Source organism: Numenius arquata, chromosome Z, assembly GCF_964106895.1.
Source record: "Numenius arquata chromosome Z, bNumArq3.hap1.1, whole genome shotgun sequence".
Taxonomy (NCBI): Eukaryota; Metazoa; Chordata; class Aves; order Charadriiformes; family Scolopacidae; genus Numenius; species Numenius arquata.
Genome location: NC_133616.1, coordinates 9103430 through 9129725, shown reverse-complemented (window position 1 = coordinate 9129725; position 26296 = coordinate 9103430). Strand labels below are relative to the sequence as shown.

General features: G+C 43.4%; 1 protein-coding gene across 49 annotated transcripts in view; it reads right to left on the bottom strand.

Annotated features, from left to right (window-relative positions):
- The window catches only part of CELF4 (CUGBP Elav-like family member 4), a 681334-nt gene that overhangs the window by 58485 nt on the left and 596553 nt on the right, over nucleotides 1-26296 (bottom strand). For 17 of the 49 annotated variants that reach the window (XM_074165676.1, XM_074165699.1, XM_074165675.1 and 14 more), the window contains 3 exons: nucleotides 20857-20985; nucleotides 15955-16034; nucleotides 189-332 (listed from right to left, as the gene is read on the bottom strand). In XM_074165676.1, the coding sequence (XP_074021777.1) occupies nucleotides 189-332; nucleotides 15955-16034; nucleotides 20857-20985 (353 nt within the window). The remainder of the gene's footprint in view (nucleotides 1-188; nucleotides 333-15954; nucleotides 16035-20856; nucleotides 20986-26296) is intronic. The other 32 variants (XM_074165668.1, XM_074165679.1, XM_074165704.1 and 29 more) reach the window with 3 other exon arrangements.

Genomic DNA, 26296 nt, shown 5'->3' with positions numbered 1-26296 from the left:
AGGAGATGTCCTCTCCTACCCCAGATGGCATGGCTCAGTTTGCTCCCATCGTTTAACTGGTTTAGTGGAGAAATCACTGGTTCCTCCTCTGCTCAGTTTTTCTTCTGCTCATGTGTGCTTTGTGCCATTCTAGGTGTTGCCCCTGTTTCTGTGAACATGCGTAGAGCCAGTGTCTATACTATACTTACTGCCTGTGCATAGGCGCCATATGCTCCAAACTGGATGGCCATGGGGTTGAACATGCCCATTTGTCCTGCCATTTGCTGCATGCGCCTCATTGTACGCTCCTTATCTGTATCTGCAAACTTCACCACCAGGCTTGAAGAGGCTCCCTGCAGGACAGGAGACAAAAGGAGACACACAAGTGACTTAGCCAGGTACACACTGGCTCATGCAATCCATACAACAAGCACAGATTTGGTAGTGTGGGATTCAACTGATGTTGGTTTTTCCCAATCAACCTCTCAGGCCTTTTGAGTTGGACCTTTGCAAGAGGCTGAGAGCATCAGGAAGGAAGCAAAAGACCCTGGAGGGTGAAGAACTGAGGCCAGCAACCCAGTTCCTAGTTTCCTCCAAAACTCAAACTCCCAAGCTGTCATTGATGTTCTCTCTGCAAAAGCTGTTGCCTTATTCTTTCAACATATAGAAAACCTTCTGGCCCATTAGGTTGTCCTCATCAGAGGACAAAGAGCGGGACTCAGTGCAGCAAAATGTGGAAGCTTTTGCTGGATGAATGTGGTGGGATTTGTGAACTGATTTATTTTGATGGAGTGTGTCAGCCCTGTGCATGGCAGACTCCTTGCACTGGATCACCCTTTCACACCATTGTGTCCTGTAACCACCATGTCTAGTGAGAAATCCAGCCTTGGATACAGGATTCAGTAAACTGGGTAGGGTGTACATCTCATCACCAAGCAACATCTCTACAGCACTGTTAAATTAGGGGAGCAAAAATATTACCTGATGAATCTGAGCTTCTTCTTTGTGAACATTTAATATTACAATTTTGTGGCTGAGTTTTAAAGTGTTTAAGTTATGTCTGCAGTCAACACTGGTGCATAACTGGCTGCAGAAGTCTGTGAAAAATGTAGAGCTTTTGGGAAGGAAAGAAATCCCTCTTCTCCCCAAAATCAGATGAAAGGTCAGTAACTGTGGTTCTTAAATTTCTGACAGGAGGCAGAGGTGGGAAGAAACAGATCTGCCTAGGAAGGAAGGCACTGACATTTTTTTGGCTGGCTCCAAGGACGTCCTAACTTCATGGGTTGGTTGATTCCCCACAGCACAGTCTCCTCAGGGGAAGAGGGGTGCAGGGGAGGGGGGCATCTGGCAGCATCCCCGACAGCAGGCAGACAGTTGCCTCGGGAGCTGGGCTGCCACCGAGCCTGGGGAGACGGGCAGGTGAGCTGTCAGGAGACTGACAAAGAGCTGCTGAAATCATCACGCTCCCCTGGTATGCTTCCCTTTTGACACACTGGTATTTGCTGATGGAAATACAGTCAGTGGGGAAATTGCCAGCTCAGTCCCTGGCCACGGCAGCAGAGGAGGACCAGCTCTGTGCCAGAGGAGCTGGGCTGTTGCAGGGCCCTTGTTCTTCTAGCAAAGGTGGGATTGCCTGGGATTACACAGGGGGAGTGTTATTAAATGGCTTACACACACCTCTATGTAGTTGTGACCAGAAAAAAAAATAGTCTTGGTGAAAGCAGAGTTGCTCTGCTGCAAATTGGGAACAGCGTAGAAAACCATAACTATGGATGTACATATATATAAGTCCAAGCTATGCATATTCAATAGCTCCTCTGGATCCTCGGTTATGAATAAAGACTTGAGGAATTAACTTGCTAAAAAAACCCAACAATCTAAGACCACACAATGAGTGATGTTCCCCTGGATTAGCAGCCTGTTCTGAGAGGAAGTGATTTTCATTGGCAAAGAATCTTTCTTTTTGACCTGTTAGTCTTTCTCTAATAAATCTATAACCCACTCAAACAATGTGGTGAAGGGAAAGGGGGTGAAAGAAGTGCTTCAGGAAAACAAAGGGACGGAGAGATGAATGCTCTATTCAAGGGTGGAGAGCAATCTTCAGAAGTTATCATGAGAGCAAAACAGAAAGCGGGGAGGGGGGGAAGGAAAAAAAAAGCCTAGCCAAATTTCCCCTGCCATTCTACTCAAAGCTGAGCGACTTTTCATTTTTTTAAAATCACATGATGTAGTTATTGATCCTTCCCCAAATCACACTCTTAATTGCAGCTCATCGACAAATGAATATTTTAATGCATACATTTCCTGCTAATTATCACCTGGACCAGTCCTTAATTAGATTTCAACACTCATTTAATTAACCCTGATCCAAGAGACTGTTTGGTAACCTGAATCTAATGATTTAAACCTATTTGCAGCTGTATTGGAGAGAGGCACTGGTCCACAGCAGATTGGGCTGTTCAGAGCTGCTGTCGTGGTTTGCAGAGCAAAGGCTGCACACAGTGGGCACAAATGCAGCATAGAGAATTTTGAAATTGGATAAGGAAAATGAGTATTCATCTCTGCAAATGGTTTTTGAAGTTGTGACCTGCTCTAGCTAGCAGGACAGAGAAGTGTAAATAAGTTGGTGTCTTCTTCCTTCCCTCTTTTTTTCTATCTCTGTTTGCCCTGGAAGTTTTAGGGCCAGAGAACTGCCTCAGGAAATTGCTGATGCCTCACACTGTTGAAAACCAAACTATTATTGTAGATGGCATCATGAAAACATGGGTAACCTCCACATGAAGCTCTTGCCCCTGGAGTGTTCTTCTCTCCTGATGTGAGTTGCAGTGACTGCACAGCAGCCGTTTGACCCAATAGGCTCTGAGACTGCCTCTTATGAGATGTTTTTCTAGGTTGCCTGTCACAGCAAGACTTCAGGCCTCTTTGAACATCTCTATCATATACACAGGTCAAAAGGGCCATTGGCAAATAGAAGCAAATTAGAGCACACGCTACAAAGAAAGAGGAGAAAAAAGAGGGTTTTTTAAGAGTGCTCTGCAATGAGATGTGCATGTAAGCAGTTAAAGGTACGTAGCCAGCAGAGATGCTGCATTGTTCTTGAATATGAAGATTGACCTTGGGTTTGATGCTTTCTCTATGTGGTTCCTCATGTGCAGCCCTTTCACGTGATCCAAAGGAAATCAGGCAGTAAACTCTATCAGATCACCCAGTGCAGGATTTTTAGCAGAGGAGCCAAACAGTGCTGTTCATCTACAGCAGCACAATACTGCTTTCTACTCCAGTGACTCCCACTAATTCACGGATAAGACTAGACGTTCCCCAGAAAAGGCCAGATTTTCCATGGGGTAAAAACTGCAGAGCCCTTCATCTGGACTATTTATTGCTTCCGCAAGCAGTTAAACCATGGTGTAAATCAGCCGTTGTCTGCTGACAAAGGCAATAGGTCCTGTCTGCTCGGTCATTTATTAGTAATACATAATCTGTTTCTTACTCTTGCTGGCTGTTGGACTGGACCTTATATTTCTCCAGCCCCCAAGAGAGTTACAGTGGGTAAGTCAATAATGTTTGGAAAGTACTTTGAGATCTCTATGTTAATTCTGCATTTTACCAAGGGAAAGAGATGTTTATTTCTCTACCTTGCGGACCCACAGTCAAAAGATACTATCATGAAAGAGAGTGCTCCTGCTGGTGCCTCTGCAATAGGCTACTTGGAATTGGCATTTATCTCCTTTCCCATCAAATCAACCTCCTTTTTCAAGTGCTTTGATATCTACTGATGAAAAGAATAATATAAGGTCTAAGTATTATTACGTTTTCCCTATTCTCTCTTGGGCCAGCAAGTCTACTTAATATGACTATCTTGCTTCCTGTCCCCCTCCCGTGTGCGGTAATGAATTGCTCCCCTTAGTCAGCAGAGTCAGATGGTCTCTAGGCTGGCGGGGCGAGGGAAAAGATGGAGGAAAAATCACCCTGCGCCACACTCACTTTGTAATCCCTAATCAGAGTCCTCTGTGGGAAAAACTAATTTCCCAGCCTGTCTTGACGTGTGAAATAAAGTCATTCTTGAAAATGGGAGCTTGACAGGTCGCTTGTGAAATTTCATATTCAACTAAAAATAAAATATCCATTCATTGATATTTCATTTAAAGGCAAAGGAAAACAAATTTTTTGCCTGGTTGCTGGGACTGTTTCCCATTAGTTATGGCCTTCCAAATGGAGTGTATACACAAATTAAGTAAAAGCTTTACAGAAGACCAAATAATACTGCATGGCATCAGGTAAAGCTGTTTCTCCCTAGAACAACATTCATAGGAAAAGTTTTGTAAAGATGTTTCCTTAAAGAATATACGCCTGAATTTTCTTTTCCTTTCAACCCCATAAGTCTCAGTACTGTACCGATCTCTACAGATGGCTAGACATCTTTTTCTTGAAAAACTGATGAATTTGAACCTAATTTGCTAAAGCCATTATTGAACATCCCATTGGAGGTAAGCATACAGTTAAGTACTTTACCGTGAGGGTGTTTTCTCATACAGGTGGGCTTTTGTATCTTGGTTGGCCCAAATGGAGCCAGTAAGAAGTTCTGGCCCAAAAATATTTAAAAAAAGGCCTGTTTCATTAAAGTCCAGTGACTAATGCTCTTCACTATAAGACATCTGAATGTGCAGATCCTGTTAATAACCTTCCCAAATGTCACCCATGCACACCAGCCAAGACGCTTAAATGAATAGGTGCTGCTGGGTACTCCTCATTTGGGCAATCAGACTACCTTCCTCAGTGTCACCATGTGAATGGGGTTGCTTGTGCTGGTGCCTTAGCACTCCCATTGCAACTGCAATGCAGAGCTGGGAGGATGTTGATCTTCAGCAAACACCAAAAGAGGATTTCTTTGCTTTTGGGGTTTGTCAGATCAGGCCATTTGGTATGATACCTCCTAAGTCTGAAAAAAACCCCAGGTTTGTTTTGTTTTGTTTTGTTTTGTTTTTTAAATATCTGTGGTGCTCTACTGAAAATAGGGCTGCTGAATTGGCCAGTGGGGGTTTGACCCACACTTGGGATTTTAGACATACAAGAAAGAAACTACTATCCAATTAAAATGGTAAGGGCAGAAGGAATTTTAGCTAGGTAGAAATGTAATTATCCATGCTGGAAGATGGCCAGAAGACCAGGACTAACATCCCCTACCCTCTTGTGAAATATGCTGTGTTTTTCTGTACTCAGGGCTTCAATTTCATGTCTCATCTGTAAGATGAGTAGGATGGCAGTCACTAGGAGCGATTTCCACTGTACAGTCCTGAGAGCTGGTTTAGACACACTTGAGACGAGAGTGACAGAGACGGAGAGGGGAAAGGAGGCATTCATCCAGGGCTGGAGTGACAGCCCCTTTGATAATGCTGCTCCCTCGGTAGAGGAGATTCTTCATGCAATGTCTAAGCAGAAAGAGTTGCTGCAGGTACTTCCCTTCACAGGTCTCCGGAGCTGTAATTTATTTGGAGTGGAAGCTTGATTTAGGTTTCACTTGCCCATACAACACTTAGCAGGTGTCTCTCTGAGCTAAAGTTATTACTTTCCGCAGGGCAACAGAGTCATTGACTCCTGGTGCCTGGTGGCACTGTACCCAATTCTAATTAGAAAGAATTTGCTATATAACCCAGGTATTAGTATGCCCCTCAAATCAAAGCCAGATATCCAAACAACGTAAACTTCAAAGCAGAGAGTTCTTCAAGCAGCTCTGCGTTTTTTTAGCTCGGCCTATGGATGATAAAAGTCCTCACAGAATCACTCACCTTCCTTAATGCATTACGAAGTGGAAAATGTTGTTATACTGGTAGACTGGAAATTCTAACCTGCTATTTAGGAATATGAAAGCAATAAATAATTCTTTTTTGTCTGTTTGAAGAAAAACTTGAAATCAAGAATTCAAAAGAAAATGTTATAGATTTCCCATTCCCAATAAAAGTAACATGGTTTGGAAGATAAGGTATATTTAGTCCTGTATTTACTAAAAATATACTTTCCCTGAAAATATTCTTACAGCAACAAAAGTTGACTTGCCGTAATTTTTCATAAATTTTTATTACTATTGGTAGCTGCAGCACAAAGTCCCATGAAAATTAGTTACTGAATCATCTCTCCTTCAGTCTAAATAGGCAAGGATGAAAATAAGAGAAGTGGAATAATTCCAGAGCTGTAACGTGAATTGTCTATTGTCACAGTACGGCAGCTTCACAACCAGGTATGGAGCCTCTGATGCTTTGTGACTATGCTCACATGAGCTCCACTCTTCCCTGGCAGTTCAGGATGAGGATGTGAGCAGCCTAAGATGACTTGGAAAGAAACAGATGTTGAGGAAGGGCTGGCAAGCTGGAAAGATACATTTCAACTGTGCATGTGACATAAAAGAAGATTTCAGCAGCACTGAGTGGCAAACATGCAACACATGATTGGGCATCCCAGAACACTGTCATGCTGCATGACTCAAGCCTATCATGGTGCAAAGCATGTTGCTTGACTGGGATAATAAGAAGTATTTGCATCTTTGCAGCATATTTAAACTAAAGATCTCCAAGCAACATAAAACCGCGGGGTCATTGATTGATAAAAAAATTCTCCCTGCAGGGACATATTGCCTATGTTTTAATATGGTGAAAAAGGTGGTCAGCTGAAGCTATGAAATGGTGTAAACTCAGTGAAGCTCTGCTGGTTTTGGTGGAACAAAAAGTTGGTTTATGCTGAAGGATATGCTCTTACTGCATTCCACTCCACCGAGACTGAAACATGCTGGGTGAGACATGACAACCACTATTCTTGTGAGTAGCACACAGACCTTTGGGATGGGATGTCAAGCACATTTCCCTACCTGACTTTACTTGCCAGGGGACGTCTGAGGCAAAGTCAATGGTGTTTGGTAGGATGCTTTGCATTTGTGTATTTACCTGGACTTCAATTGAGGGTCTTATGTGAAAGTTACTGTTTTCATCTAAATACATCTTTGCCCTTTAAAAATTCATTTTGATCTATGCAAAGCACATTTGGGCTACTGAATCATTTAACGCCGGCTGTGTTTTGGATAGGGATAGCAATCTACCAATTACTTAGGTCTTTCTGCTCTCCTTACAAGGATGTGTGTTATCAATCTAGACCACACACCTGAGCAGGGCTTGGAAGGAAAACAAGAAGAAGCATCCAGTGATATCCCAGAAACGTCAGCACTTGTGAATTATTTTAGCCCCCTCAGGTCCTAATCTCATCCAGATGAGGCAAGTGTTGAGTACAGCGAGCCTTGCAGGGGCTGCTGCCACTGCCAGAACTTGGGCAACACCCAGTGGTGGCAGGGTCCCACTCCTTCTCTCCCCTGGCCATGTAAAGAGATGTAAAGGTACCAACTAAATCCTTTTGTCTAGAGTGAGGCGGCACAGCTCATGAGCAGTTATCCCTCTTATCCCATTAGAAGGCAATGAATGCTGCAGTTCAGAGGGAGTGAGGAAGCCTGGGGAAGATGGCAAGTGAAGCCTGTCACATCCCATGGGTATCTTCGTTGTCCTGCCAGATGCCTGTGTGGCTACGGAGACGTGAGTAGAGAAGTAAAGGCCACCGATGGCGCCAGCATCATTCATACCTCCTGTCAGGCAGCTGGGCTACCTGGATTTCTATTCTGGGATCCAGGAACATGTGATTTATTAGTTCATTTATGGAACAAAGGGCACACGGTCCTATGATTTTACTTTTTATAGAAAGAATTAAGGGAAATTATGGTAACACTGGGAATATGCTGGCCTAAAGGTTGTAGAATCAGCTGTCTTGGTTGCAGCAGTGGGGTGGGATGGTCCATGGACCTTAGTCTCCCTCCAGCCAGAACCTCCCGCTCAAAGAAAAGAGAGACTGAACTATGAAGAGCCATTGGATTTTTATGGAAGAAACAACTGCAAACTATCATCTAGTTATTACACATGCATTGCTTCTTTCATCCCAAAAGACAACAGATGACTTTATAGATGGTGTCTAGGTAGCATATTCAGAAAAATCATTCAGTATTGGAAGAAGGGCCCGGCCTGATGCTGGTGAGTTAAGAACGGGTCCCTAATGTATTATTATTTTTAAATAGAACGAATGGGTGTGCTGTGTCTTGCCCTGAGTTAAACAAGCCAGTCTGTGTGTTACAGAGACGTGCATGTTCTTCAAAGAGCAGAAGATCAACAGTGAAGAGAAAAAAAACTTGTCTGAGTTGGCATCTCCATTCTCTTCTATCGGCTTCTCTGACATCAACAGCGTAAAAGGAGGCCTCAGCCTTCTGCGTTAATCTGAGCAGGCGGACTTGCATTGATGATACCCCACTCTGCCCTAGACTTTTGACTTTGGGCAAGTAACTTTAGGGCAAATTCAGCTTTGAGGCATGAAGGGAACTTAGATGCTGGACTCCTATCAACTTTCACCCAGAACTACCTTTGAAACACCCCGCTTTATATTTCTGCGTTCATGTAAAACTAAAGTCTAATGGCTTTCCCATTTCTTATTTACCCTGACAGCCTGAGGGGGCCAGCGACTCTCTATCTCTCTACCGACTTTCACAAGACGGCTTTTATTAACTGAGGACTTGAGCCCATGCTGGAATCTAAATGACAGTAAATTTTGTTGGTTAATTGATACTCTGAGTCATGGTCTGTTTAATTGTTATCTATTTGTATTACGGGTTTGTTTAAGCTTCTGTTTTATGTTACCTGGATTTTTTGAAGACACCCTTGGGAAGTGAGGTGGTGGACTGATGGTTTCAAATTTGACCTTCTTAATTCTATGTTTTCCACATATAGGTAAATTTTAAGATTTAGATGCTCAAGTATCCACTGGTCATTACTTCTCTAGTGGGACCAGGAACAGGAATTGCTGTGACATTGGTTAAATATACTGATTAATTGTGTATAAGACCAGTTAATTCCCAGACATTGTATTATTGCTTCTTTTGCTTATATCTTGAGTCTTGTCCATTAGCAGGATGTTCGAATGACCTAATTGCATCCATTTTGAGTATCTATCCTAAACCAGCAGTTATTTAAGACAGACAGATGTCTCTCTGAAGGGCTAGTCTCTCTCTATCAACTGTAAGATAAGATTACAGATCAGCTGAAGTTTTATACTCTGACCAACACTGACATAATTCAGCCAGGTCAGCCCTGGCCTTTAGATGGTAAGCTGCTGAGTGTGGGAACTTTCCTGTAAGAGGTTTGTGTGATGCTTGGCACACAGCAATTGCATGTAAGAGCAACAGCAACCACATTTCCAACAGCAGTAGTCCGAGAGGAAATCTGCTATAGTTTCTAAGAGGGTGAAGAGCACGTTCCTGTTGAGGTGAGACCTGCAAACATGAAGATGTGGCTTCACACCCCCAGCTCACAGATTTGGTTGACTTTCCAAAGATGTGTCTTGCTGGAAGCAGGTTACGCTACAAGTTCTGAACTGGAGTCAAACTCCCCCAACTTTATGGAAATGACAAACCCTCCTTCTGAGCACTAAAGGCTGCCATGAGCCTGAGGGGAGAAGGGAGTGTGCAGCTGGATGTGCGCGCGTATTTGCAAAGAAGGGAGGAGAGATGAGGAAAGTTTCTCCTATGAAAGAAATGATCCAATTTGAAGCAAGTCCCTCATGGGAAGAGCTGTGACAGAGGCTGCTCTGTTCCTGTTAATTTTCACAGTGCAGCTGTCAGCGGGTCTGTAAATAGTACTCCGTGAAGCCAACACTTCCTATCCACACATCAACCATTCAATTAACAGAAGAACAGAAGAAGGAAATAAAGTGCACCACAGCCTTCTATCACGGCTTTGATGTTTCCCAGCAATTTATGAAAGTGTACACAAATCTAATTACAAGCCCCACTGCTTCCCATTTACATGGAGCTCCTCAAGTTCAGAGCTGTTTATATCAAAATAATTGTTAAAAATACCTCAGCTGATCTACGGTATTGTGGCCCCCCACTCACCGGAGCCACCACGCTGCTCCTCTCGGGGAGTTTCTGCCGACTCAGCGCTTTGGTGCCAGCGTGCAGGCATAATAACAGCCGCTTCCCCGCCGCTCTGCAAGCGAGGCGCCCGGGCTACAACTTCATCATGCCCACAAAGGCCTATTTTCCTTCGTTCCTCCACCTGCTCGGAGCTCCTTCTGCAGGCTCTCACTGCTTTCCCTTCCGTCCCTAATTCACCTAAATACTCCTCTGCTGTGTTGACAGGGGGTGAGAACAGCTGCTCGGCCGGTTTCTGTAATGGGACTGCGTCTGAAGGCAACTTCACAGTGCTTTGCAAAGTCGTAACTGCACTGTAGGAGTGCACAGCAATAATAATAGCAGTCATAAAAGCGAGCTGGGGCTGGTTTCTTTGACGGGGTACCTGAGCGTCCAAAGCTAGGAAGATGGAAACTGGTACCCTGTGAGCCATGAGTTCGAAAGAGGGCCACTGCACGCGATGTACTGACAATGAGACTGGTTTATTGGGGCAATTTTTGATAATCTCACATTTAAGTAGCTCTCAGTTGGTAAACTAAAGAGGTGAAAAATTTTCTCCAGCTTAATTAATCACAAAAATCTCTTCCAGTATGTGAGGGTAGACAGTACGTTGTATAAGGCAAGAAGAGAATCCCTTCATCTGACTATTAATTGTGTTTGAATGGGAATTTTGGTGCTATGGGAGGACTTCCAAAGAACATGGTTGGTGGAAGTTGAAAGTCAACCTTCTTCAAGGTGTTGTGTCATTCATATTTTCTTGATTAATAAAAAAAATTATGAAATACAACAATCAGAGGTCTAATTGATCTGTCACCTAACAACACTGAGCAATAATCACATCAATTGATATAGGTGGTTCCTGAGCAGAGATTTGAAGTTGGTTTTGTCATTTGCACTAGTAAGAGCTGCACAGAAAAATGTTGAAATGAAAGCCCCCAAGTTAACAAAGTTTTGGGCTGAAGTACTTTTTTCTTTTTTTTTTGAAGTTCAACTGAGTTGAATCTTTCTCTGAAAGGCAGACATCTGTTCAGTGCTTGTATCCAAGTCTCACATTTTCCTTTCTTTTCACAAAACCAAGGATTCCATCCGAAAAGTAATTTTCACGGAAGATGTTCAGCCAGGCATAGATAGACTTGGGATGCTATTGCCTAGATGCAGAAGAAATGCTGTGGTTTGATGAAGCTGATGCAGACTTTTATAGTAAAACAAAAGAAGACTTGGTTTGTGTGGTGGGGGAAGCCACCCTACAGGTTTCTGGAGGTCTTAATGGTCTTAAATTTCATTAATAAAAGAAAGATACACAATGAACACAGTGCTGACAGTGTGTTAGGCAAGTTCACAGTACACATAGCAGACCAGGAGTCAGAGGACTCCATGCAGGATGCCTGAGTTGTGAATCCCAGATTGCTTTAGATGGGCAGCAAACACTCAGAAGAGGGTTCAGCTCCCCCTGCATTGGATATGGAGTTCAGTGCAGTTCCTTCTACACTCAGTGAGGAGGCAGATGGCTCCATGGCGGAGTCAGGCAATCTTGAACTACGTGTCTGAGCTATGTGGAAGGAATCGCCATCAGACAAGAGGCCAAGTGAACAGCTTTAATATCTGACTTGTAGGTAGCTAATATCAGCTGGTATAGAGTCAGCTGATCTAGATCTTTAGCTCCAGCTGGAGCCCTAGATCTTTAGCTCCAGCAAGATTACTGTAGCAGTGCCAAGTGCACCAGAAGAATTTTGGGGTGGCCAGGGTGTACCACTGGTGAGCAAAGGCAATTTTGGACTCTGAGACATCTGCAGGAAGCAAGTGATTTTAGTTTTTGTTTTTAAGCAGTATGGGCCTTTTTCCATTCTAAGTTGCACTTCAGGTGAAGCAGCACTATTTTGGAACTGAGAGACCGTAGAAATCAGACACCTAAAATTAGTTAAAAGGCACACTTCTATTTGGGTTTTAGTTTGACAGGTTTCAAAGTCTATTTCTGTAAAATAAAGTTTCTCCAGAGGTATCTATTTCTCTCTATTGATTACAATAGAAGCCTAGATGACAAACACTTAGATGACAACCTCAGACATAGCTCCATAGCTTCTGGATGTCTCAAATTAGGTGAGATGAGTCCCAACACAGGTATTCGGTCTAATGCTGTTATGGAGATCTCCATTATAATTAATGAAAGGGATAGCCATACCCAGAAAATGATTTAGCCCATCCTAGCACAGATAGATAAAGGGTAGAATGCACAAATCTGTAGAAATGTGTCTCTTTCTCCTTTCTGTAGGAATCCTAGAAGATGTTTAAAATAGATTACAAACTTTTAGACTGTTAAAGCTAACTGAAATGAATCATGCTCTTCACTTCTCACCTCTGTGCATAAAATGTGCATGGCAGTACTGTTTTACCCCTTCCAGGAATTAATTCATAACAAAAGAAATTCTGAGGTGCCACAGTGGGTGACATGGTGCAAAAGATGAAACCGTAGTATAGTTTTTAACCCTGTGTACTTTCTGGGTAGGACAAAAGCTGCTGCGATTTAGGTATGGGTGATGGAGTGTGGAGCAGAGCTTATTCCCTGTGGGTGGATGGACAAGGCCATATCTTAAATGTGTTAGATGTATTGTGCAGAGCTACTCTTCAAGATTTAGCCTGGATTTGAAGACACAGAGAGAAGGAGAAAACCAAGCTGAAGATGATGTCTAGGTAGGAGCATGACTGACAGGTAGGATGATAATGTTGTCCACAGTGATTGAGAATGGAGGTGGAGGAGAGAGGAGACAGGATTTGGGAGGAAAAGTTCAAGAGCTCCATTTTATACATATTGAGCTTGATCTGACAGCTAGACATCCACTAGGAGATGCTGGAAAGACAGGCCAAGATTTTAGTTTGAACAGGAGTCAGTGCTGCAGTAGAGAAGATAGATCTGCAAGCTGTCACTATAGAAATAGTAGCTGAATTTGTGTTGGTGGATAAGGCTGCTAGGGACAAGGCTTGGATGAAGAAGGGAAGAGAATCAAGGGAAGAGACCTGTTTATGTCACCATACAGATGGGGAAGAGGCACAGGAGGGGACAGAGTAACCAAAGCTGAAGGTGCAGGGTATATAATTGTTATAAATACATGCAAAAGTACATAAAAATTATGATCTCTCATAAAGGAGGACATGGAGGTCAAGCAAATCACAATGGTAAAGCTGATGAGTTGACAGGAAATATGATTTGAAAAGAACCAAAAAAAGGTCTCTTGGCAGATAGTTACAGAAGGAACTTTTGGCCTGCTCAAAAGTAAGGGATTTTGGGAAAGTTATTTCTCAAAGCAGTTGATTGTGTGAAAATTGGAAAGTTGTAGACCTTAGGAGAAAGAAGTGCCTTGCATAGAGAAGTGGTCTTGTGATGGACGGTGGTCAGGCACCTGTCCAAGGAAAGGTTAATAAAAAAATTATAAAAAAAAGGAGAAACTTTCATAAAAGAAAGTTGCCTTTTGAAACTATTAGGCAACATATGTTGTGTGAACAGGAAGTCACAGTAGAGCAATAATCCTGACAGCTGTGGAGAAACAGGAGTCTGCTGCAGGAACGAACGGCTCGAGACCTGACAAGAATGATGATGGATGCCCCGTTGGTAGTACATGAGGACAAGGCAAGAGACGTTTAAATTGGCTGAACCACAGGAACAACTTTGAGTTGGCATCGCAGCCGGACAAATGAGGCCAGTCCTAATGGTGAGAGAAATGGGAGGGGGGGAGGCTGAAGGAAGATGGCAGCAGTGCACCCCTTCTTTCCAAGGACGAGGGCTACATCGCCATCTCACCACCAGGTGGCTGCATTTCTCTGTGAACATCCAAGCCCCGAAAGAAGCTGCGCACCATGAAAACGAGAATGGGAACAGAGATCACTTGCAGGATTTGGCCCATCGCATTCAAAGCGCGTTAAGCATTTTGGGGCCCTGTGGGGAAAAAACAGCGTGTGTTCCATGTCTTGATCAAGTGGAAGTCACTCGACAGGTCCTCACTAGTTTGCTGAGCCATGGTAACTGCCCGTGGACCTCCTCATAGCTCGTGGGAGGTACAAAGCAGCGCCACATAACTTAGCTTATGATGAAGAGTGTGAAATTCATAATTCTCTACTTGCTTTTCCTGTGAACTAAGAGTAGGTACATGAACTGCTGCTGAGGCTCAGCCAATTCATGGAAACACACCAGGGCATGGAAAATCAGGTATGAATCTAGGATGTGCATCTAGTAAGGGCTAAACTGTGATGTTTTTTCAGATGCTGTTTCAAGAACATTTCTAGAACAGGTATTTGAGTCAAATCGACGGAAAAAATAGTCCCATAAAAAAATGACTGACGAAGTGGCAAAATTCTTCATTGTTTTGCACATCTTAAGTTCAGCTGATGTCAGCAGGATGGAATAGAAATTTGCTCCCAAGTGGTCAAGAGATGAGCATTTTTTCTTTTCAAAAGTGTGCTGAAAATAAGAAGGCTGAGGGTACTTTGGGTACAGTAGATCTAGATGAAATCTTCAACTCTTCTTGGGTAGTCTCTCCCATCTTCCTCTCACCTCTGTTACCTGAGTTTGAAAGCTTTTTCGGACAGGAACTGAATTTTTATTACACCTTTTTGTGGTACCACACCCTGTGGAACTGCAATTCCTGATGTCACTTTATACGTATTATCACTGTGAGTCAAAATTTGAAAGAAAGGAATTAAAAGTACCTCTTTTGTCTCAGGAAAAATGCCCACGATATTTCACTATGGGATGTCAGCATCAAGCCCAGCATCTGGTTTCATTAGAAGGAATCTTTTAGGAAGAAACTCCTAAAAGTACTGTAATACTTAAAATAGTTGAGACCCCCATCTCTAAGGAGATTATTTTCAATAGTGTCACTGGTAAATGTACTATTTTTAATCTGATTTGTATAAGATGGGGTTCCAAAAAATGAGATCTTGATGATTTGCTACTTTTAGAAACCTTTTCCCTTGTAAAGAATTTTCCATTTTTGTCTCTGCAAAGACCTAGAGACAATCTGCCAGGCCCACTTTAAACTTATTTGGATAAATTCATGAATTTACATAAGAGTCTCTTACTGAAAGGAAGATTTTACATTCTTAAATATATTTTATTGAGCTTTTCTGTATCGTTTCCAAGTTGTCGGCATGCTTCTTAGCCTTTCATGATTTACACTGTGAATAATTAGTAATAAAAATAATGTACTATCATAATAAACCAAAACATGTTGGACCAGATTGTCTTTCGTTGATGACAGTGGAATGCCTTACATTCCTCTGGGACAGTGTGATGCTGTACAAATATAATTTTGTATAGAAAACACAATTCCATTTCTACTTCCCTGAACTATCAGGCTCAAAACCCTGTATTACTAAATATTTGTCCAAATGGAATGACCTCTCAAATGTTTCCTAGAAGATTCAGTAGCTGGTCTGACTGTCTTTCAAAAGCTGGATGTAGGTCACTGTATTTATGCCTAGGTAGGCACTTCTGTACTAGTAGTGAACGGTGCCCATCACTGTGTGATTTGTCTCTAGCTTCTAGTGCCATCACGTTAACATGGTGATCTCTGCTGAACGCTGGTGAAAAGTTCTTTATCCTTCACCTACAGGCAGGGACTCTTTGGGGAAGGAAAACAAAGAAGCCCTTGAACAGAAATTCCTACTTGATTCATCCCTCTGAAACTTGAAAGGTTGCACTCATGGTGAGTTTGACCCAATGTTTTTGGCACCTGAGAGCCATATGTCCTTTTTTTAGGTCATCAAAACTGCCAGTGACACAACACAGCATCCCTTGGGGTTCTGTGCCTGTGTGAAATGACAGTGTCGTCCTGGTGAGTTAAGCACACCCAAGGCCCTGCATGCCTGAGCTGTTATCCATCCTTCCCGGAAGATGAGTTGCAGAGCATAGATAAATCATCCCTCCTCCTCAAGAAGGCCACAGCGTGGCAAAGGTTGGACTGATCTTCACTTGCCCGTGTCACAGAGGTACTCACCGGCATTGTCTGGCTGCCGTGCAAGGCATTGATGGCAGCTTGGGCCTCCGCGTGAGATGAGTATTTCACAAATGCACACCCTGGAAGAGGGAAAAGGAGAGAGGTAAGAAAGGTTGCACGGGTACCATGAAAGTCCATCTAGCTGAGTACCCTGTCCTCAGAACTAGCCAATAAAGATGCTTGTGGGAAAAGCATAACAAGCAAATGTGCTTCCTGTTATTCCTTCCCAAACTCCAGTTATCAGCAGCCTGAGGACCTCTTGAGGCAAAAGTGCATGCAGAATCCCCACACTGCTTGTAATAGGCATTGACAGACCCGAACTTGGCAAGTACATTTTGAATCCACTTATGATTTGAGCTCCACAGTTTCTCATGTCAGAGCATTGCACAATTTTACAATTTATTGCATGGAAATGAATTTCCTCCTTTTATTTTTATTGGACTTAATGATAAGTGCTCCTCCCTCTGGTGTTATCAGAAAGAGTAACAGTTATCAGGAAGCTGCATGTACTTGTTACAGGCAACCACAGGACAGCTGTACAGAGGCATTCAGATTACTCCAATTCCACAAGGTACCTTATTGTGTCAGTGTCTGGTAGAGCTCCATGACAGAATGCTGGGAGCTTGTTTTGGCTCCAAGCAGCTTTGGTCTGACAAAGCATGAGAGAGCTTCTAATGAAGAAGAGATCCATATGTGAGGACTGCCATCTCGCCATCACCAAAATTTAAATCTTGGTCTTTCATAGCTGCAGAGCCACTGCCTGCATAGGTGTTCTCCCCTGGAGATTAGAGACGTGTAGGCAAGTGCTTCTCCAGCCTGCATTGCCATGTAAGGAATCTCATACTAGCTCTTACATAAGGTTTTAGGGCAGAAAGGTGCATTTATGAATATGTGCCAGAGTGCAGAAATGATCAACACTTCAAAGGGTCACATGCTCCACTAGAGTGGGGGAAAGTATTGCTAACACTCTTAGCTACAAGCAAATTGACTCAGAGAGAGGAAGAGTAATTTCCATATGCTAAGGCGGTTTTTGGAACAGATTGGGAGAGATCTGAGAAGTTCTGGCTTCCACCCTCTTTTATTACTACCAGAGACTTTTGAGCTTTTAATCAATTTGCAAAACCCTAGTTGTTTCCCTGAAGGGGTGCAGATCACTGCGCAGGGGGTGTCAGTCCTGACAATGGGACAGCTCTCCTTTATTGCCTTTGCAGCCTCCTTAGAATGTCCATACACTCTTATGGATCCATACAATGCTGGGTGAAAACTGCAGCGCTAGAACACACCACATGTTTGAGCCCCAAAGGTCCCCGCAATCATCAGTGCAGGCTGATAGAAGTGAGATTGAAGAAAGTGGAGATAACTCCTTCTAAAAATAATGCACACATATGAAATTAGCTTGTAGTTAGGAGCCCTTCACCTTGCATTGCTCCCTCAGCACTGTGATCAGGCTGTATTTCAGGAAAAGCACAACGATTGTTGGTAATAGTTGGATCTAATTTATAAGGAGCTGAGAGGAGACAATCATGAGAAAATGAGATAGATAAACTTTAGCTGGAAACAATAGGGATCAATTATGACATAATCGCAGCCCAGCATTCCCGGGCTCCTGAGATACTGCTCCTTCCTCTTCATTAATCAGAGATAATCCAGAATTAGGTTGTTTAATTATTTTCAGAGATTCCTTTATACTTTCTGCCTCTAAAAAGAAGATGCTGATTAGCAAATATACAAAAGCTTTCCAGCTCCAGTCACCCATTGCATTTAGAGTGGGATTTTTGGCTGCAGTGTTGCTGTCATGTTGAAGGCTTCACTCTCTTCAGGTGAAATTCACCCCTGTGCTGAGGAATCTGATGGATCAGTGGAGCTGGATAAAGGTGAGAATGAAGGGAACAGCAGACATTTATCTTGTTTAATGCCCAAGATGCTAATGGGATCCCTCCTACTGCTTCCAGTCATTTTTGACTGAGCAGGGCAAGAGAAAACTCAGCTTTTGCTAGTGAATGGTGGCAAGACAATAGCAGAAATCCCAACATTTTGGCTGTTTTGTTTGTGTGTTCAATGGGATGACTTCTGTACACCACATCAAATGTGCATGTAATCTTCTTTCCTCCCATTTTCACCGGAACTGACTCCAGGACCTCATAAGCTGAGGACATGAGTCATGCCACCCCTCTTCAGAACAATGGTGTCCTTTTGACAGGAGCGTATCTGGAGTTTGAAGGGATTTTGACAAACAGAGATATATAACCGGTGCTGAACAGGGAGATACATGTGCTCAAATGTTTTTTCTTTCCTTACTTCCAGCCTGTAGAGCTGAAAGGGCTGCTCTGACTGTCTTGTCAGCTTGGATGCGACTGCAGAGTCAGGGCCTAAGGTTATAGTTGCAGAGGGTGTTAAGACTCCTCTTGCGGAAATTGTGGTGCTGTGGGAAATCTTTACTTTCTGAGTTACTGAAGTAGACAACTTCCGAATGGCAAAAAAAAAAAAAAGAAGAAAAAAAAAAGGAAAAAAGAGGCTGTCCAGAGAGCAGCAGTGCAGACCCTGTGGGGTCCACTTCAACTTCCTCAGCTGAGGAATCCTGCACTCCTGGGTGCACACCGGTGAGCTTTACACAGAGGGGTGCAGGAAGACTCCTTCCTCTCCCACCTCTCCCAGGAGAGACAGGCTCTTCATTCCCCTTCGGGGAGAGAAATGCCTCAGTCTCAGCTCTTCTGCTACCTGGTTTTGTTCTCCAGCCACTCTGCCTACCCCTCAGTGACTCATGCAGGAGGCGTTTCTGCAGCCCCATGAACGACATGCCTCATGGCTCTGAGCATCACCTGTGGCTTCAGGCAAGGTTCAAGCAGCTTTCTGCCAGTGACTGGACTGTGGTGGCATTAAAGTGGGAAGCTGGGACCTACCTTCTGAGAACATTTCTTGCATCGAGGTACCTGGAGGGCTTAGAGGCTCACCACAGAGGTGCCTGGTGGGGCTTCATGTAATGGGTTGGGTAGGATTGAAGTCTATGGGATCTGATTGCTTTCTGGCACTTACACAATTTGCTTACATCTCAATTTAGGTGGAATTTAAGCCTTATGGGTTTTACCCAAAAATAAATAGCATACAAGAAATGTGTGTCACATATTGGTTTCTGGCAGATGGAAAACATTACAGACTGGGAATAACTTTGTGGGAGTTGTGGCTCGCCTGACTGTCTCCTAAGATAAGGGCACTAGCCTTAAGTTTTCTGTTGGATTGACTGCTCTGTGTGCATGTGTGCGTGTATGTAACTGTGTGTGTGTAAATTAGGAGCTTCACATTCTCAGTAAATAGCACCAGCAAATGGAAGCTGGTAATATTAACTCTGTCAAGGCTCAGTATTGATCCTGAACAGCTCAGTGAAATGCAAGCCTGAGACTGCAGCTCGCTAGCACTAATAATTAAACTGGTTAGCAATATGGAGCTGCCACTCAGATTCAGACTTACAATGAAATTGTTTAACAAAAAAAAAAAGAAAAAAGATAGAGCAAGTATGAATACAAGTCTGTGGGTTGGATCTCCTTTGGAACCTGTTTCTTACAGATCTCAGGCATTATTGCATTTCTCTGTTTAACTCCTTTGTCATTAGATTTTGTTCCATACAATTCCAGGTGGAGGTAGACAGGTATTTTTTTTTGTTGTCACCAATTTACTGATTTGTTCAGCGAATGGCATGCTTAACTGCCTACCGCTCTGATGGTTGCAGCTCTTCTAGGGCAACCTAGCCTACCGCTTTCCAGTGGGGCAGCCCTGTCTTTGGGTGTCATGAAACTAAAGTAACCATACAATTGGAGAAAGGTGCCCACAGCTGATTTTTAGCCATTTATATCAGGAAGGCTGCGCTTTGCTGACTTACATCAAACAGCTGCCCTATAATGCTGGTGTGAAGTCTATTTTGGCCACCAGTGATTTTGTGGAATAGCAATATCTTTCTCCAGTGTATGCCTGTGATTTGGATTTTTTGCCTCCCTGTTATAAAAATATGCTGGTTGATGTTGTCACATGTCAAAACATCCAGTGAGATATGAACTGTGTCAGCAGGACTGGTCTCTTCCCTAGTACTGCACTTTCCAGCACAGTTTATGATATATTATACGCAGATCAATATTTAATGGACGTATTATACTGTCAAGAGAAGAGGGCTTCCTATTCAAATTGAAGTTACTTTGTCTAGAGAGTGATGGGAAAAAAAAATGACCCTCACATTCAAGAGAGAAGCCTCATTCTTATACCTGGGCTGTAGAAAATGTTCCTTTATGTTACCCAGGCAACAAGTGATGCCAAAAAGTGGCAGAAGGAGGTAAGGCACCTAGTCTTGCAATGAAGTATTTGCATGTTTCAAGCACTAAATGTACACTGAGTGTAATATTTAAATCAGCACCTGTACCCTTGCAATTATAATGACTGGCTGGTGTGTACCTATGCAATGACCAGCTGAAGAAGGGGAAGACCTGGGGCTAGTGGGTGAGAAATAAGCTGGCGAGTCAAGATGTAAAGTAGCAACCTTGTCTTTGGTTAAAGAAAGAACCTGACGCGTTCGATGGGGTGGGGAGAGCACAACTTGAGCAAAAGTGAGGACCCTGTGTTCAGAGGGGAGGTCCTGCCCTGTGAGCAAACAGCAACAGGCATCAGTTTGTGTGCGACAAGGCATAGCTCATTGCAGGGGGATGAGGTTTTAAGTGCAACCAGCTTTTCCTCTCACGCACAAGGACACAGTGACCAGCAAAGAAATGGCCTCCCTTAGCAAATGTGACCCCTCCTAATATAAGAGATGCTGTCCTGGAGGCTACCTAGTGACTTTGTCGCACCAGAAAATGACATACACACTGAGGATGGGTCTAGCTTGACACTAAAGCCAGAGTGTGCCACAAGCCATCACCTTACCTTTGCTGTTGCCATCGGGTCCACGAAGGATCGTGCACTCCTCAATGTTGCCAAAGGCCTCGAATAGCCTGCGCACATCGTCTTCCGACTGCTGCTTATTGAGCATGCCCACAAAGAGTTTTCTGTCTTCTGGAACAAAATAAAGAGATGCTTACCATATTTCAGGAGGTATGTGAAAGCCAAGATGGCTCAGTATCACATGCAAAACAAATGGTGATTTCATTGAGGTGACATATTTCAGAAGCTGCTAGTCATTTCAGGTGCTGGCTCAAAAAAACCTTAATAGCATCTGACTTTCAGTGAGTACTCAAAAATGATTTGGGAATTTTAAAAAAACAACAAACCAAACCAAAAAGGTTTGGTTATATATAAATTATTTAGCTGTTTCTCAGAATCTAGGCACCGAAGTCTTCCAAATCAGCTTTTTCTGATCAATTTTTGCAGTCAACTTGCAGTAACTGAAATGACAACATTGCTCAGACTGCAATCATAGTCTGTAAACGGAGATTTGTCATTCATACCCACTCAGAGACATATATCTACAAGTTGTATTTTTAAAGTTCATTTGAAATACACCCAAAGTTTTTTGAACATATATTGTTTTTTGATACAAAGTTAACTTATATGATTACTATTATCCGAGACAGCTCAAGCTGGTGGTATTTCATGTTAAAGCAGGACATGTTCTGCTAGTAGATAACTGTATTTTGAATGAGGAAGGCTATTTATGCTTGGACTTATACCAAGTATGGAGATCTTAAGTCCTGAATGAAACACCTTCAGAAAACGCTGGTCAAAACAGACCAAACTAATGATTGCTGAGTTGGTAGAAACATCTCAAAGGGCACCGAGCGATACCTCTAGATCAGGTTGGTGTTTAGAGACTAGTACCATTACATCAAGAAAAAAAAAAGAAATTTACATAGTTTACATTGTGTATGTAAACAGGCCATTTGCACATGATTCATAAATGTCTTATTTATCATTCATTAAACACTATGTAAATGTGTGAACCAAGAGGTTTTTTCAGAGCAGTTTACAGAGCAGATGTAACCAATTTGAATAAATATATGTAAATAAATAAATAAATAGCTTGATTTTTTAAATTTATTTATTTTTAATGCACATGTTAACCTAAAGCTGAACAAAATATTGGTTTGCAACAACACTTTCTTGGCTGACTAATTGGGCGATTTATGTCGCTTTGGTTTACCGAGAAATCATTGGCGTAGGCAATCTGTTCTGCTTCAACCAGTGTTTGATCAAAATTCACCTCTCCAAGATGCACCTGCAAATTGGCAAATTACTTTACAGCCTTGGATGAGGATAATTTTTCATGCAGTGGATATTGAGTGAGGATATTTGGAGCTTTCAATCCTGCAGTGGAGTTATCCAGGTGAACAAAGAACGTACTGCCCACTGAAAACGATGACTTATGTTGCCTTCAGTTACGCTGCTGAAATGGTAGGAAAAATAGGTTGAGGAAGGTACAGGTGTGTTTCTGATTGTGTAGAAAGAATGGGGATAGACACATCAGAAGCAAAAAATATGCCCACTTTACGTTGGAATTGATTAAACAAAGGGACTTTTCTAGATCTTTACTGGCAACACAAAGTTCAGGCTTTAATGAGGCACAAAGCCTTAACCAACACCGTGTAGGTTCTCTCTAGCTCAAAAGAAAGTGCTTTGGACATCTGAAAGATTTGTTTTCTTGATGACCAAATTGACCTGCAAAAGAAACCCTCAGAGGCGAGGCATAAGCCTTCAGCCAGCTACTGAAGTTGAGTGTGCACTCTCTGGAGTATCTTTCAGTCTAGACAAAGACTTGGAGAAAGAGTCCAGTCCAAACTCCAATGGTTTTCCAGATATTGGAGGAAAACCAACTCAGCAAATGAGACCAGCTGTCCTAGAAGATGGGAGATATTTTAGGAAGGGGGTAGAGCAGTGGGAATGAACTGAGAATGCCACCAGCAAAAGGCTTTGCCTAGAAAGTTTGTGTCTAGTAAATATATCCAGCGCAGAGGAAGCATCTGTTATATTGTACTTTATACAGTTTCCCCTGTTTGAAATAAGCTGCATCAGCAAAAGCACTCCTATAGCTGTGTAACTGTATTTTCACCAGGCTTTTTGCTAATATAAATGTATCATTAAAAAAAAATCACATCCCTCCTCTGTCAGCAAAACTCTCTAGTGTGGAACTGGCCTGAAACTGCCTTGTCTGGTTTAGTTTATGTGAAGTTTAAACTATATGTTTTAGAAACCACTTAATTTTATATTATATTTTTTTTTATTTTTATTTATTTATTTATTTTATTTTAGCCCCCTTTTCTGCATGTCTGCAGGACACTAGCAGTGGTGATGCCTGTCCCCAGAGCTGGCTAGCAGAAGATGTGGTCCTCTGGTGAGCTGTCCACAAGGTGGCCATCAGACCACCAGGAACAGGTTCTGCCAAGTGTGAAGACCACCTTCCCCAGTGGCTGCTGGTCCAGCCACTCCGGGGGAGGTGCGATGAAGAGATTCTCCATGGCCAGCCAGGGCTCAGAGCTGCCTGGACATCACCTCCAGCCCTGTCTCCACGTCAGCGCCCTGTCTCCCTCCTGAAAGACTGTGCCTTGGGCTGTCAGAGGGATCATTCGTCACATCTGCCATCTCAGAAATCTACACGATCACACACTCGGCTGATAAAAAATGAGGCAGTTTAACAAGCTTTTTTTGTCTGAGAGGTTCCTCTAACAAACTGCTGCATTTACCTTTCACATTCCAGCCCTGCCAGGGAGCTCAGCAGTGTGTTCTAACAATGCCCCTCACATATCTCGGGTGGGAAGAGAAAGGGAAAGGTTCAGCAGATGGGACCAATCAGCACGTTCCAGGTCTTGGCTAATGAGTTTATCCTCTAATGGGTTAATATAAGCTTCTTACACCCTGAGGGCTCCAATACTCTGCTCTTCCAAGTCCCAGGTAAAAAGCTGACATGCCAGGCACCAGGTCAACTACTTCTGTGCTGTAAATATGTCTGAACAAGGCCATGAGACTGCCAGAATAGAACGAGGAGAGGATGTGCTGGTGTCAGTGGGATGTGTCTGAGCATGTGTGCACACCACAGGTGCTCCCCACCAGGCTTTTCCAGTGTCCTTGAATGAGACTGGAGGGCAGTACGTTGCGGCCAGACACTTGCTGCCATCGCTCAGACCACTCTATATCCTATAGAAACCAGAGGTTTAGGTTGCACACAAGCCTGGAGCAGTACCCAGATCAAGCTGTTCCTGAGCTCTGCGTGCCTGTAGGGTGTAGGGTCCATCCCTACCACCCATGGTCCACCCATACCACCCCAATGAGTCCCATGCTTCCTCCTCTTTCAGCGAGACACTATTCCAAACCTACGTGTCTCAGGAACCACATCTGAATTTCAGAGCACTGGGCAGACCCAGTCCCCTGTGACCTCCATTGCCAAGCTCAGATTGTGGCACCGAGGGGTAAAAAAGTCTTCAGACCAGGCCCTGAGCACTCCCATAATATTGAAAACTAAGTTCAACCCAGGTCTACCCCATTTTGCCATCAACAAAAAATAGGAGACAGCACTCCCTGTTCCTCCCAGAAGGATGGGTAGGGAGAGAAAGGCCACATCAATGGCAAACCAGAGTCCCCAGAGATGTCCCCTTGGTGACATTTCCAATATCCCCATGAAACCAGGCTCCCCTGTTCTTGACCACTCTGACGGATGCAGGGGCTTGTGCCCGTCAGGAAAAGCTGGCTGCAAGGCACAGTGGTGAAGAAATGTAACTTGTCAGAAAAATATACAGGGTCTATAAATTTCCCCGGCTGTGTTTATATGAAGCCTCGGCACCTTCCCCAGTGCAAATAGGGGTTAAATTATTCCCTGTTCTATTTGTATTTAAATGTTATGTTTCCATGATAAGCGTAAGGCAGAGGTGTCAGACGGGCCTGGGCGAAAGAGGCAGCACAAGTGAAAGGTGAAATAATAGAGCGTTGCAAACCAAGTGCTGAGAGGAGATGGGAAGGGGGGACACTGGAGCGAGGGGGAGAAGGGGGAGGACGGGCACTAATTAAAGAGACAGAAGGGACAATGAGATGCAGGATGTTTGACCCTCTGTGGAGCGAGAGGACAAGAACAAGAATCACAGCAATTGTGGAGGGACTAGGGGAAAATTAGGGTCACTCACAGAGAGACATGACACAGGTTTGTGTTTATCCAGATAGCTCTCGCTAATGTATGTGTGTGCGTGGGGGTACATTTAGATAAGAGTATATAAATACACTTGTGTTCTCGTATTCCTCATGCAAAACAAAGAGGTTGAATCCTTGTATCAGGGAAGTGTAAGCCAGCTTTACCATCTAGAACATTGCGTCCAAGTCCTTGGAAATAAAGAGGGACAGATCTACCACCTTCGTGGCCCAGGCTAATCAGGAGGGTGAACCAGAAGATCACTACAGTCTCTTCTTGCCACGAAACCCCTTATTCTAAAACCTATCAGCCTCCCTATTTCATCCCGAGTTCATTGTCAGGGCATCACACGCGGATAGTGTTTGTGCTTCTTCGTGCAAGAACAAAACTGGTTTTTGCATATTTCTGTACGGGAGCAAGCATCTTCTGTATGCGCATGGCATTCACCAGAGAAGCTCTCTGATATTACTCGATGCCTTTGGCTTTCTAAGTATCAGGACCAGGTTGCTGTATGGCTTCGTTTCAGAAACCAGATGCTAATTAATTCCATTATTTATATAGCTAATAATTATTTGTCCCTGCTGCTATTCCCTTCCTCCCCAAACATTGCTTGCACACACAGTGTGAGACCAGCTGCAACGCCTCAGTCCAGGCACCGGGAAGGCCTTTAAGCTTGTCTTTGGCACCATGACAGAGCAAATGAGCAGCCTAGAGAAGTTTTCTGTGCAGGTGTGGGTAAGAAGAAAATGATGGTGCATCTACCAGATATCAGATACCCACACATCTACCAGAGAGGATACAAGACGCAGAACAGATCTTCCTTGCCCGCTCTCCCGGCTGGTCCTCAGCAGGGAAGGGAGAGGAGGTGGTGCTGAGCGTGTCCATCACAGAATCATATAGAATGATAGAATGGTTTGGGTTGGGAGGGAGCTTTAAATGTCATCCAGTTCAACTCCTCAGCAATGAGTAAGAACATCTTGAACTAGATCCAGTTGCTCAGAATCCCCTCCAACCTGACCTTGAATGTTTCCAGGGATGGGGCATCTACTACCTCTCTGGGCAACCTGTGCCAGTGTTTCACCACTCTCCTGGTAAAAAATGTCTTCCTTATAACTAGTCTGAGTCTAACCTTTCTCAGCTTAAAACCATTACCCCTTGTCCTATTGCTTCAGGCCCTACTAAAAACTCTATCCCCATCTTTCTTCCAAGTCCCCTTTAAGTATGGAAAGGGCACAATAAGGTCTCCCCGGAGCCTAC